Genomic DNA, 13,766 nt, shown 5'->3' with positions numbered 1-13,766 from the left:
AAGTTGGTAAAATTAATCATGCAGCAGAAATCAACTTTTTCATAAAAGTTATACAAGCTCTGTTAAGGGTCAACTAGCAGTTGACTAACTACTGCTCTGCATACAATAGAATGTAGTAAACAGTTTAATCATTAGTCTGAGCAGAGTCAAGATCTCTGCTCAACTTCACTGCTTTTCTCTCCCACCCACATCTGCCTTCTAAACTAATGAAAGACTCAGAAAAAAATTGTGTGAAAAAACTGTTTCTGACTTTCCAATCTGCCTGCTAAATTTAATCACAAATAAGAGTCATAACTTATAACAGCATCACTGAAACAGTGTCCTTTCCTCCCCTAAATTGCTAGTAATGGTTATTCTGGCGTTAAAACTCATCAGTAAATAATTTCAAAATGTTTATTACATTTGGGTATAAAGTCATATGCTTGTGCCACTTAAAAATCTTTTAATTTCATGCTATTGAGTATTTTCTAGTAATTTACAACACGCTTAGTTTGATTGGGTTTTTTTGGTTGATTGGTTGTTTTTTTTGTTTTGTTTTGTTTTTTTTACACTTACTGCTTTTTCCTTTTTCTTTTTGTCATCTTCTTTCTTCTTTTTACTTTCCGGCATAAGATCATCAAGCCAGCTAAGCTCTCTTTTGGTGAAACATAAATCCATGAGCTTGCGAATGAACACTAATGCTAGAACCTTAAGGGAACCATAAATGGAATTTATGTTAAACTATTTAAATGAATAAATATGCACACGCTTTCAGTTTACTCAGTATCTTTAACTAAAGACCTTTTTTGTAGTACTAGTTTTATCTTACTACACAGTTAAATCATTTTCACTTTCTGTAGCTATTCACAACCAAATTGCTTACTTTTAGGAAACAAAAAGCCTTTCTGTTTCAAAAGTGAAAAGCTTATAGCAGAAGTTCTCCTTTCTTTCCCACTCCCTTTCTAAGGCAGCAAATATGTTCTGAAGAGATCTCAGATGATGCACGCACTCTTCAAAAATGCGTGGCTTGTAGGATAGGTAACTTACCATCATAGGGAAAACAACAGCAGCTGCAGACGCTTTAATCACCCACAACAAAACTAGACAAGTGAGCTGAATAACTGTAAAGATATGGACCTTCCAGAGTGGCACATAACGTAGATATATCAGGTCAGGTTGATGTTTGGCAGGCATTCCAAACAGCTTTATACGGTCAAAAAACTGCATTGAAAAATAAAATCACCCTTCAGTTAATGATCTCCTCCTTCTCTTGAAGGCAAGAAAAACATTTCTGGGAGGCACCAGAAGCAGATATTAATCCCAACTAAAATAGTAATGAAGGACATTGAAAATATGTGTGTGGGGTGGGGAGGAAGCAGTGTTGAGTGGCTGTCATTTTTAACATAATTTCTTCAACATTTGAGAATACTTCAGAAATTTGCTGCTCAGCTAAACTACTGAAAGAATAAACACAAAAGAACTGAGAACTGAAAGCACAATGTGGTAAGAACAAACATTTGAATATGACACTTAAGAAATCATTCTACATCCTGCTCTGACAGTATGGGTTAACTGTCATGCTCATGTAACATAATGTGTTAAAAAGTTTCCTTTTCATTTAGTGTTAAGCAAAAGCAAACTGTTCATTAAAAACAGATTTTACCTGAATGCCTTTTAATGAAGATACTCCCATGTAAAGAAAGACACCATACAAAACTGGCATTGGAATAAACTGGGGAGGAAAAAAACCCACACAATTACTTCTAGAACCAATATGGTATACAATATGGTAGTTCACATTAGTAAAGGAAATGAACCAAAATATTTTTGCTGTATATTTATTTTAACTGATATCTGTAAAAGCTGAGGCCCTTTATTTACCTGGAGAACAAATGCAGCACTGAACAGCAAAAAAGCAGGGAGATGGCGTAGGACCTACATCCCTCCCCATGACTATCAAGGCTATCATCATGATTAAAACGCAATTCAGTCTTGACTGCCCAGCCACTAGGATTTTCTAGATTGTAAACATGATTTCTATTAATGCTAAATATGCTAGTTTATGTGGCTCTCTCCTAGGAACTGGACTGAGACTATCAACTTTATGAAACTGCCATATGAACATTACTTTTGATCAGTGTATCTGGCATTTCCAGAGCAAATGAAACAAAAAGAAACCACACACACAATATGAAATTCTGCCAATTAATCAAGGCTAAATTTTGCTCCAGTAAGAATATCAATTTAAAGCTTACTAAGATAATGAAGTCGTCCATTGATTTCAGTGACACTTGCATCAAGCCTTTGCAAGCGAAGCTGACTTTGCTCTTGAATTCAAGAAAGTTTTAAATGAATAAAGGACAAGATGTAATTGCAAACCTTAAGAAAAACTGCTGTAATCAAGTCTGAACAAAGGCCTTTACTGAAACTTAACTATCCTGGAATAAAATTATGCCTTAGGGATTCATTATAATATATGCATGCGTGTGTGTGTGTGTGTGTGTGTGTGTGTGTGTGTGTGTACACACACACACATATATATAAAAATAAAGCTCGTGTCTTCACCATGAGCTATATAATTTGACATGCTAGTTTTTCATTAGCATCAACTTCTACTGCATTAAATCAGCATATATCCATACATGGAACGAAACCACAGCACCCTACAGATGCAAGGTTTTCTTTGTCTTCCTTCCTTCTTTTGAACAATGACAGCCATTCACACTGAAAAAGGAAAATATTTCATAAAGAAAGAATATCCAATAATACCATTTCTATTGGTTCCCTAAGAAATGAATGTATTAGCTTCCAGGAATCAACTCTTAAAATGTGAAAGAAACAGACTTCAGCTATCTGCACCTTTACTTCACCTTTCATTTTCAAGCAACAGTAACTCTATATTCCTGGGTTTGATTCTGATTGTTTCCATTACACTGCTTAGCTCTTGGTAGCTTTTCTAACAGAGATCATCCAGTCTAAATAGTTATCTTTCATAACTTCTATTGCCTTATTGTTCAGACCTTTACATTCTTTAATATATATAAATGTCCAACTATTAAGAATTTAGAATACGTAGGTCTAATTACTAATTTAAAGCTAATTGTCCATAGATCTATTCCTTCCCATTGCCTAAACTTCAGTTAGAAGCCCATTAGAAGCTACCTTTTTGTAAAAGGACTTGTGGCCTGTCTTTAAAGCCCTATCACAAAATTCTTTAAAGGTAGTAGTAATTACGCATTCTAAGTCATATCTGCTATTTTGGCAATGAAGAGACAGTATTTTCCATTTCTCATTTTAACTATATGGAGTTTACATAGCAAAGCAGAAGTGAGATTGATTTTACTCAAATCTGAGCAAAAAGCCAATTAATTTGACTTGCAGAATCTCTATTACATGCAATACTGCATAAGCTAAGCCTGAACTTTAAACCTCAAAGTGAGTTTACAGAGCTAGTAGATAAAGAATTAGAAGTGAACAATGTCATTTCTGATGTTCATTTTAACTGGATGTTTTTGTTTCTTCTGCTACTTTATATTACTTCCACTTAAATAACTTCATAGCTTTACCACATTCCTGTTCTCTCTCACTTTACACACTCACACTAAAACTACTAGGACTGTATCTGGTAACATGTACTTGGGAAACTAAAAAAATCGCTAACAAGAAAAATCAAGTAACATGGATAAAGACTGCTTTCTTCACTATTCACTACATACCTAGCTTATTCAGATTTCATTTTACTTGCATCTCCCCTGATCATTTCTATTTAATTAATATTTGTTGATAAAAAGGCAATTTGAGAATGAGTCCGTGCATATTTTACTTAACATATTAGAGCTTGCTAAAATTATGAAATACTAAAACATAGTATCAAAATAAAAAGTGCAAAGCAAGCATAAATATTTTTGCAAAAACTCTCTTTTACCTTTAACACAGAGGTCATGAACACTGACAGCCCCATCAGGACAAAAATCATCAATCCTGTCACTCGCTGCTCACGGATTCCCAAAAACTTTGGTTGCTCTCCTGGGGCAGAGCATTCGGACTCTACTTTCAGGCTGTTAACATGACTTATAGACAGGACAGTTGCAGCAACAAACCATGGTAAGCCCATGATAGAACATATGCCCAACATAACACCAACCATGAGCAGATCAAGATGATAACCACAGCCTTTCTGTAAAATTAAGCAAAGAAATGACTCACTTATGAACTTACACAATGAAATATGTATAGCTTAGTAGGTAAATAACACGACTATAAAAGTTGGAGATTTTGAGAGTGTCCAAAAAAAGATACTTGTTCTTTATTGGTAAATAAGGGTATCTAGTGGCTGTTGGTAATGTTTCACAGATTTACAGAATGAATCTAATTTAAAATAAAATTGACTTATACACTCAAAATGAACAGACTTTTACCTTCAGCTTATGCTCTTTTCTGTTTATAATAACAGCTGTTATTTGTTGATCCATGAAAATGAGAATGGTACAGAGTAAAGCAGGAACAGCAGCTATCAAGAGTGTCCACCAAGGATTGCCTCCAAGAGGATCTATGAACCATCCTCGGTCTTTTCGAGTAGGCTGAAAAACAAACATCAAAAATAAGAATTAATTCACTAAAATAAAAGGGAGATTTTATTGCTACAAATGTTAGCTACAATGAACAGATCAACCCAGCTCAGAATACCAAAACTTTTCCTTTGAGAGTCTCTTAATTATATGTTCATGTTTTTTAAAAAATGGCTTTGACTAAAAGACTGATTAGCTGTTTGATGTGAATGTGACGTTTATATGGAAAAGATTAAAACAGTCCATTCCATTCCTTGATTTTGCACATCTCCACAAAAGAATACATCCTTTTCAGCCATATTAGACTATAAAGCATAGTCTCTTCTGTCAGATGAGATGCGCACCCAAAATAAAAAGGGAAATTACTTCAGTACTTGCATTAATAATGTAAGCCAAAAAGATATGTTTTTGTTTCTATGCAACTCCACTATTTCATTGTCTATGAAATTGCAAGCATTTAAAAAAATTAAGTTTTTTTAAGAGGCTTTATTTCTTACTTCAAATTTCTCTGGAACATGAAGCTTAGGAGAAGGTACTCCTACAAGATAGTCAATCAAAACCATGATTACTATGGTTAGAAATACTGCAAAGTCACTGATGGTAGAACGTACCTATAAAGAAAAGACTTTTGTTAACACTTGCTTTTCATCATTATAATTTACATACAGGAAAAGAGAATTTTCTCCACTATAAGCAGTGCTTAAAGTCTATTTATATTATACACTAGACCACTGATTATGTTTTCTCACTTTATTTTTAAAAAATTTAAACCATCTGCCAGCACAGGTTAGAGTTGCAGAATATTTTGAACTACTGTTCATCTAACCAATAATCTCATTCAAAGTGATCTGCTGCAAGAAGCAAATTACTTCAAATAACTCCTTCATCTTCATCTATTCGGTGGTCTTAGCTCTACTGGGAGGCTGGGTCATCACAGCTGGTCTCTTGGAGCTTAATTCAGTGCTACCATTGAATTGTTCTGAAATCAACGTGCATTCATTTGATGTTTAATTGATATGAGGGGTATACTGTGCAACAGATTCTGGTTATGGAAGGTGACTTTAAGAAATATTAAGAACATGTTGTAGGTATGGCTTGAGGTTCAGAGATGATCTTCCACTTTATTTTGGCTAGCAGAAAAACGTAGTGCAAATCAATCCAAGGATAATCACTGTATGAGCCCCTATAAGGGAAAGTAATTCCTTGAGGAATAGTACAGAACCCTCCAGTCATCATCAGTTTGGGGAAAGCAATCAGTGCTCTGTACTAGTAGGTGAGGAACACTGTGGGAATATAGTCATTCCAGATGATACTTGGCAATATCCCATACAGAATGATAGATATGCTTAGGTCTCTTAATATTTGGAACATCTCATTAGAACAATAGGAAAGGAGATAGTAAGCACTGAATTTTCAGCAGCCAATTTCATTACTCTAATGCCTTATTTTTCCACAATCATTCATTAATTTTTTTGTTTTTAATTTCTCTTCATGTCTTAAAAGAAATGTGGTCAAAATCACACTCACAATAAAAAGTTTTGAGGAACAATTAAAAAAAAATTTTCCACTTCATTAAATTACACTAATGTACACAAAAACATTTATCTCAAAACAATCATCACTAGTCAGAATTACCTTAGTTGGGAAATAGCGTTTGGTCTTGAATTGCTTAAGAAAAGAGGAGAGGAAAAATGTTGTAAAGAACAATATGACAGACCAGAAGAGAACATCTGGAATATATGGTCCATGATGACCACAAGCTGATCCACGAAACACACCATGAAATTCTAAACATTCCTGCAAGGAGAAAAACCTCATTAAATTTCTAGTCTTTGAAACAGATTCATTCAACCTAACTTGTAACTTTTCAGTATAAAACACACCTAAAAGCTATTTCATAAAAAGTTAAAAAACGCCAAAGATTTGTGTGCTTTCTGTTCCAGAAGAGTCACAATAGCCACCACTGATATTTCAGGAGGCCAAAATGTTAGGAGGTGCCCAACAGGGAACAACCTGTTTATATTCACCTCATTTCTGTCCTATTTCTCAAAGCATAAGAACACTGAATGTTGTAAATAAAGGCCAAGGACTAAGTCCAGGAAAATCAGACCATCCAACATCAACTCTCAAGTTGATGAAGACAAAAATGAGCTCTCCCTAGTTTCTCTCACCTCTTTATTCTTGGGTTTGCTTTGTCTTGATACAGATGAAGGAGAAACAAATTCTTAGAAGATAAGATTAACGCAACAGAACAGTAATAAATTAATTTCTAATGAATTAGTAAAACATCATAAATAACAAATCTGAATGAAAAACAGAAACAAACACAGAGGATCCCTACACAAAAAGCTCAATGAAGTGCAAAGCAAAGAATTAAAGTAGACACATAGGAAGAGTACAAGGAAAGAGCAAGCGAATAAATCAAATAGTTGAAAATAGCATATCCACAGCCTAGGTCTTTAAACAGACTAATTTATCAAAAATTTAACATATGAAAAAAATCTCCCATTAAACAATTGGCTTTGATTCTAAGCACCACCAAATCTTGGACCACCTCCATCTCTCTAAGAGAATAAAAAGTTACATGGAAGTTATATACAAGTGGGAAAACCAAGTTCATGAGAAACTGCCCTCCTGGGTGAGTGTGGTAGACTAGGAAACATTGGTGGGACATGATAAACACTAAAGAATCTAAAAAACACAGAGAAAACTGAAGTTTTTCATAGTATTTTTGCTGTGTGAAACACTTCCTGCTTTCCATGACTACAGATACCTAGAGGCTCTGACACAAGAGCCCATACACAGATATCTTATTGCCATTTTAAATATCCTAAGATATCAAAAATATCCACATGAAGCTGGCAAATGCAACACAAAATCTATAGTAGATCCAAATCCTTCAAGATGCAGGTGGAGGCCAGATGGGACATGCCAGGGCATTCAAAGGCCTGTAAATGTCTGTGTTTAGGCAACTGAACTCCACCCAAGGAATAACCAATCAGCAAAAAATGTTTCTTTCTAAAGGTCTCCAAGTGCTACTTCCAAGTGATAATGTTCTTCCTTTCCACCTACCCACAAAATCAGCTTTGTTGTGAAACTTCCAGTACAGAAGGTAACATTTTAAGGTTTATTCTTTGAATAATCCTCCCCTTTTTCTTTTAATCTTCAGTTTTCCAACCCATTATTTTCTTTCAATCAATTTTTATTGGCAGTCTCTCTCATTTTCTTGTAATTTTATACTAACATCTAATATGAAACCATGAAACATGTCTGCTACCGCACTTTTAACTCCAGATTCCATCTTTACATCTTCTTAAAAATATTTACCCTTCCTTTTCAGAAAACTGAAGGAAGCAATCCCCTGTTTATTCAGCTCTGTATATTCATCCGCACTTCACAAAGATGACTGTTTTGCCTGCCAGGAATAAAGTGATTATCTCAAACAGCTATTTATGATATCAGTGTTTACTGACATGGACTCACTCATAGGATGTACAATGACTGCAATTCCCTCAGCTTAAAGCGTTGTGGGAAAAACAGCAGTGTTCAAAATACAGTTTCAAAGAAACCAGTTGATGTTCAAATTGAGAAAGACCTTAAATAATAATTAAAAAAGAGTGGTATTGTGTGGGGTTTGGGTTTTTATATTTTTATTTATATATATATATATATATATATATATATATATTTTTTAAGCTTTTAGATACTTACAGAAACAGTAAGGTTACTCCATGCTATAGTTTCCCCAGACTTATTCATACTCCCCCACATCAGTAAAGTTTCATTGCTAGGATTCTGAGGCTTAGAACACATGCACCTGAAGAAAAAAAAGTAAATTCAGAACTTTACAAGGAGTTGCCCATTCTTGAAAAAGTTCGCTTTTAAGCATATAAAAGAATAATGTGCTGATTTGAAGTAATTTTTTAAAAACTTTAAGAGTTTAATGCAACATTCCATGAAAGAAAGAGAGTAAACAGCCCCTCCTTATGTGAAATGAAATAGGACATTTTTTGGGGGTGGGGGGGGGGGGTGGGGGGAAATCAAAGAAAAAAATCATTAGAAAGAATTGCTGAACACAATCTGGGATAAAAGTGGATTTCAAAAAAAAAATTAAGAGGAAGGTTTAAATTTAAAATGTGCAAGGAACTTATATTAAGACATATACCAATTTTTTTATTTAAACGCATAGTATCATTAAATTGGAAAGGAGAAGCAAGCAAGGAAGAAAACTGTAATAACTTCAAGTAGGGTATCTGAAGTTTGAGAAGGATGCTTCTCCCTTGTCTCTTTGCCCTTTAATTGGCTCGATGTAGGCAGTTTCAGTTTCCCTGCTCAGCCAGCTTTGAGTTCCATCAAAATAATCCACAGAAATATTAACAAAAAGCAGAAAATCTCCTATAAAAAGTTTCAAAAGTTATTTTTATTTAGAATATTATAGACTGCTCCATCACAAAACAGTAATTTAAACTGTTTTAAACTAGTGATTTTCACATGTTCAGGAAGACACTGTCCTTGCAGTACAAGTAAAAATCTTTAAGATCGCAAACCTAAATTTTACAAAAAACCAGACTAAAATATACTGTATTATTTGTAAAGATTTTTACATCATTGGGCTAAACCACCATAAGTATCTTTCTATGACTGTATACAAACTAAGATTTTAAGATTACAACAGCATACCATCCCACAATGAGTCAAAATCCACTTAGTCCCACCCATTTTACACCAAAGTAAGCGTGGATTAGAGAGACCTGAACCATCATATTTAAAAATTTGGTGTAGATGACTCAATTTCAACAGTTGCTTTTCAAACCAGACATATTGCTAGCCCCTACAAGTTTACGGATCTTTTGCTTTCTAAAATCTTGGTAGAGTCAGCCATTTATTTTATATTTGGCATGCCTTCTGATCTACATGTAACCAAAACTGGTCAGACTAAATTAAGACACAATATTTGAGTATGTAATAGGCTAACTGAAGATGTAAAAGCAAATATGTCTAAGATTTAAAATAACTGTAATATGTCTAAGATTTAAAATTTTAAAAAAGCGTACATTTCAAAGTGCACCTACTGCAGTGATTCTCAAACTTTCTGGACTGCAAAACCCTTTGGGTCAGACAGGCTGACACAAGTACACCTCGGTAAAAAGCCAACACATTAAAAACTGATTTAGTAGGATATTGTTTTCAAGTAAAGCTATTCAAGTACTCCAGACTGTAAGCTTAACATGTAAATATTTATATAAAGGAAGAGAATCAGATAATAAAGCAAGAAATAAGTCTCAGATGAAATTCCTTTTTCTAGGAGAAGCACTGATATTGAAAAACAGAAAAGAAGAACTGTGAAAGAACAAACTTACATGCTGATAGCATGAAGGGAGAGAAGAAAAAAGTACTAGATATGGATGGCCAAAAAGTATCTAGATGTGCAAAGCACAATGCTGAGGAGATGTAAAAAGATAAAACAGAAAGTTTAAAAAGTATATGTTCTCTCTTGATAATTTAATCCTAAAATAACAGCAAAAAAAATTAGTAGAAGATTGAAAAGCAATTATTCCTCTTATGCACAGTGGGATGAAAAGCAATACTCTGTATAAGCTAGCTGCAAACCAAGAATAACTTAAGAATCCTCAGAAGAGGAAGGGGTTACAATAATAGGTATGATGAGAGGAAAAGAAAGCATCTTTAATCATTGCATCAGTGCAGTAACAAGAACCAGCATGCTGAAAGAGAGCTGACAGACAAATCTCTAAAGAAATACAATAAGGATTAAGAATATCAGCAAGTAGGTAAGTGGAAATCCAAGAAAAGAAAGAAAAACAGGAAACGGAATTGTATTTGAGATTGTCTTCTGGCTCTTTTAGCTGAAGATGTTTGTTCCGCACTCCCTTCCCCAAAGCAGGGGTGGGTAGCACAACAAACAGGAGCAATTTTAAAAGGCCAGATCTTCTACACCTTCCTATACAGAACAAAACGATAACAAAGCTCATGGCACATCCAGAAAGACAAGTGTGACTTCTCAAAAAGCTGAACCAAGGAGCACGAAAAGCTGTCATACCCTCCCTTCTCTACCCACATGGGTCTGCCTACACTAGTGTGGCAGAACACAACTGGGAGGCAGGAGATGCGGGGAGACCTACACACACACTGGACAGTTTCTGTCAGATGATTTTAACTTGCTCACAGAGAAGTCCGATGAGTCCTACAGCCAACAAAACAGAAGGATGAACAGCCAAGAGAAAGGAAAATAGGGGAAATTAGGAAGAGTTAGTGCAAGCGCACTCCCATGGCCCAGTCTTGGTAAAATGGCCTGGACATTTCCCATCTTAACAACAGTTAAGATAGGAAAATGAGTGTAAAAATACCATGTGTGAATGGAATACAAAAAGCAGTCTGACAGAGCATTTGCCCCAAACTGGTCATGTTGAAGAGGAAGATGACAATCATTAGCTGGATTAAACATTAACAAGAGAACAACAAGAAACTTTTGAAAAAAAGAAGGAATCACTCTGAAAAGAAGTATAAAAGAAGCATAAAAGTTTGTAATAATAATGAGAGACCTTGAAGTGGCAACATCAGTAGGCAAAACCTGGCTTGACACTGCCAGAAGTCACTCCGCTCTCTGCCTCTGCCAGACAAAGCAGCCACCCCGTGGGACACCCTGAGTAGCCTGTCCTCTAGCTAGGGACTGACAGAGCGGGGTGCAACAAGCAGGGACTCCCACCTCAGGTGTGCAAATGGGACCTCATGGGGGGCCTTCTCACCAGCATGTGACTTAACAGATTGCAGGGAGCAGCACAGGTCCATGTAAAGCTGGAGCACCCACATCTCCAGCAGGAAAGGAGCACTAGCAGAAGAAAACGTACTCCTCAAAGATGCTGTGTGCTTGTAACCCACACGTCCAGGGTGGGGGGTACATATGGGTATGGGTGTGTGTGCGATTAGAACTTTTGGGGATTAGTTATAGAAAGGTATTTTAAAAATTTTAGGTGCTTACTGACATTTCATAAGTGTCTGCATTGTGGTTTATCTGTTGTATTACTGATCCTGAATGTATAGGTCACTGATTGACAGTTCACTATGTGTTAATAAAAATCAATGTCCTTGATCCTGATTTGGTTTAAACTACGTGAACTGAGCAGTTTTTTTCCCCTGCAAGGGTTTAGCAAGATCTTGCTTATTATATTCCTTAAATAAAATAAAGTTATTTTAGTATTGATAGTTTTACAGCTAATTACTGATCAGTAGAACCTTTAGTTCTACTGAGGCAGGACAGAGGAGAAAATGTGACTCTATTGTATGTACTGTTGTTCTCCTCTGTCTTACAAAAAATAAATTTAAAAAGTCAATTATTTCCCCCCCTACCTACAGTAGAAAACAATGTTGCTTAAAGATGTTAACTTCCCCTTCCTAGCCCACAAAAGTTGCAGAAGCTCTCATTACCCAAACTCCTCTCACCTCAGGCTATGCCCCAGCAATCTGGCAATAATCCTCACCCAAGTGGGAGAATCCATCCTGATTTCTGGAAATGGCGAGACAGGATTCCTGTCCAGCTAATGGAACAGCTTGGCTTTTAATCAAGGTTTAATCAGACAGAACGGGCAGCTGTCACAGCCCCTCATCCCTTCCAACCATCCAAAGCTATCACAGAAAATTCAATTCCACTTCATCCCGAACAGAATTTTTCTGAGGTTTCTCACACCCAGAGCCACCCCCAGCCTTCCTCCTACCCTCCCGGAAAGAGGCACACACTGTAGTTTGATAAATGGTATGTTGCTATAATACAAAAAAGTTTCCTTACATATTTTACTAATGAATAGAAATTTGATACTTACGAATATAAAGTCAGTTTATCCAAATCATTGTGCATATTGAAGGCATACACTTCTCCCAAATGAAAAAGCTTTTCCAGTGCCTCATAAATAAATATGATGCATATAAGTGCTGCAAAAGCTTCTTCAGTAAATCGAGTGATGTAACACACAAGGCTGCTGGCATCTGTTGCGACAAGTACTATGCATAAAAATGCAGTCCACAGACCAATGCTAGTTCGCAGGGAGAGGTAGGAAAGCTCATAGTCTCTGTGTAAAAAAAAAGAAACAAACATTTAATTGAGCCTAAAATCATCTATATCATGTCCTACTTGAAAACAGATTCTGAGGCCAAGACCTGTAATTCATCACTTCTTTCATTCTGGAGGGCAGTTTTGAGGGAAGCAAAAACTTTTCTATCTCATCTTCCACCAAAGGTAGACTACCCTTGCAAGGTATTTCTAGAATTCAGGGTGCAGTTATCTAGCTTGGGAGGTACTACAAGGATGTTCTTTCCAGGACTACCTAGATAAGTCTTCCTGGAGGGTAGACTAATCCCTTCAGAATTAAAGCCGACTCCCGCACGCAGTCAGAACATCATTTTGAGTTACATCCTGACCACTTCTTGATCACTGCTTTTCTTATTAAGGCCCACCCGTGCCTCAAGCTATGGCTAAGCCACGGGCTTATCACAATTTCTCGTCATTCTCTTTGCATCTTCATGGACTTTCACTTTTAAAAGATGCCTGCTTTAAAAAAGTATTTGAGTAAGCTGGAAATTTAGAAAGTGCATCAAGCTAACACAAACATCACTTACCTGCAAAATTTAAATAATATTTTTTCAAATACTAGAACTGGTCCGGTGCTCCCCAAAATAGTAAGAGGTTGCCCAGCAAAGAGAGAATAGGCAATCCCAGTTAACGAGGCTCCAAAGAGAGACTCTATTGCACTCTGTTTGGGAGAAAAGAAACCGCTGTAACTATGCTGCCTTTCAGGTTAGCATTTAACACCACATCTGCATAAATATAGTTTTAAAATGCATTAACTTAGAAACAAGACAAGATGTAAAAACATTAAAACCAATATTGATATTTGAGACACAAGAATAATCTAACACAGTTTTGCAGTAACAATACCATGGATAAAAGATTTGGAAAGCTTCACTCCTGAGAAACATAAAGCTATCCATAAGTTTGAGAACAAGTTACTAGTTCTGCTAGCGATGGAGGAAAAACATAGCAACAGTTATTAAAGATAAAAGGTCTACTCAATATGTGGTTTAAGGAAATGGAAAAAAATTATCTGTCTCTGTAAATATAAAAAAAGTATATACTGCAACATACCTGTACCAAAACATGATACGGTGTGCTGTACCAAACCTGCATCAGTCAACCAAGTATTACAAAAG

General features: G+C 35.8%; 1 protein-coding gene across 4 annotated transcripts in view; it reads right to left on the bottom strand.

Moving 5' to 3' along the window:
- Positions 1 to 13,766, bottom strand: part of SLC4A7 (solute carrier family 4 member 7) — a 99,990-nt gene that overhangs the window by 9,560 nt on the left and 76,664 nt on the right. For 3 of the 4 annotated variants that reach the window (XM_067291487.1, XM_067291488.1, XM_067291490.1), the window contains 10 exons: positions 13,176 to 13,309; positions 12,383 to 12,628; positions 8,259 to 8,364; positions 6,183 to 6,344; positions 5,045 to 5,158; positions 4,398 to 4,559; positions 3,905 to 4,156; positions 1,643 to 1,711; positions 1,027 to 1,200; positions 556 to 687 (listed from right to left, as the gene is read on the bottom strand). In XM_067291487.1, the coding sequence (XP_067147588.1) occupies positions 556 to 687; positions 1,027 to 1,200; positions 1,643 to 1,711; positions 3,905 to 4,156; positions 4,398 to 4,559; positions 5,045 to 5,158; positions 6,183 to 6,344; positions 8,259 to 8,364; positions 12,383 to 12,628; positions 13,176 to 13,309 (1,551 nt within the window). The remainder of the gene's footprint in view (positions 1 to 555; positions 688 to 1,026; positions 1,201 to 1,642; positions 1,712 to 3,904; positions 4,157 to 4,397; positions 4,560 to 5,044; positions 5,159 to 6,182; positions 6,345 to 8,258; positions 8,365 to 12,382; positions 12,629 to 13,175; positions 13,310 to 13,766) is intronic. The other variant, XM_067291489.1, reaches the window with a different exon arrangement.

The sequence above is a fragment of the Apteryx mantelli genome, chromosome 2 (genome assembly GCF_036417845.1).
Source record: "Apteryx mantelli isolate bAptMan1 chromosome 2, bAptMan1.hap1, whole genome shotgun sequence".
NCBI lineage: Eukaryota > Metazoa > Chordata > Aves > Apterygiformes > Apterygidae > Apteryx > Apteryx mantelli.
The sequence above is the reverse complement of the archived record's forward strand: the minus strand, read 5'-3'. Positions and strand labels throughout refer to the sequence as shown.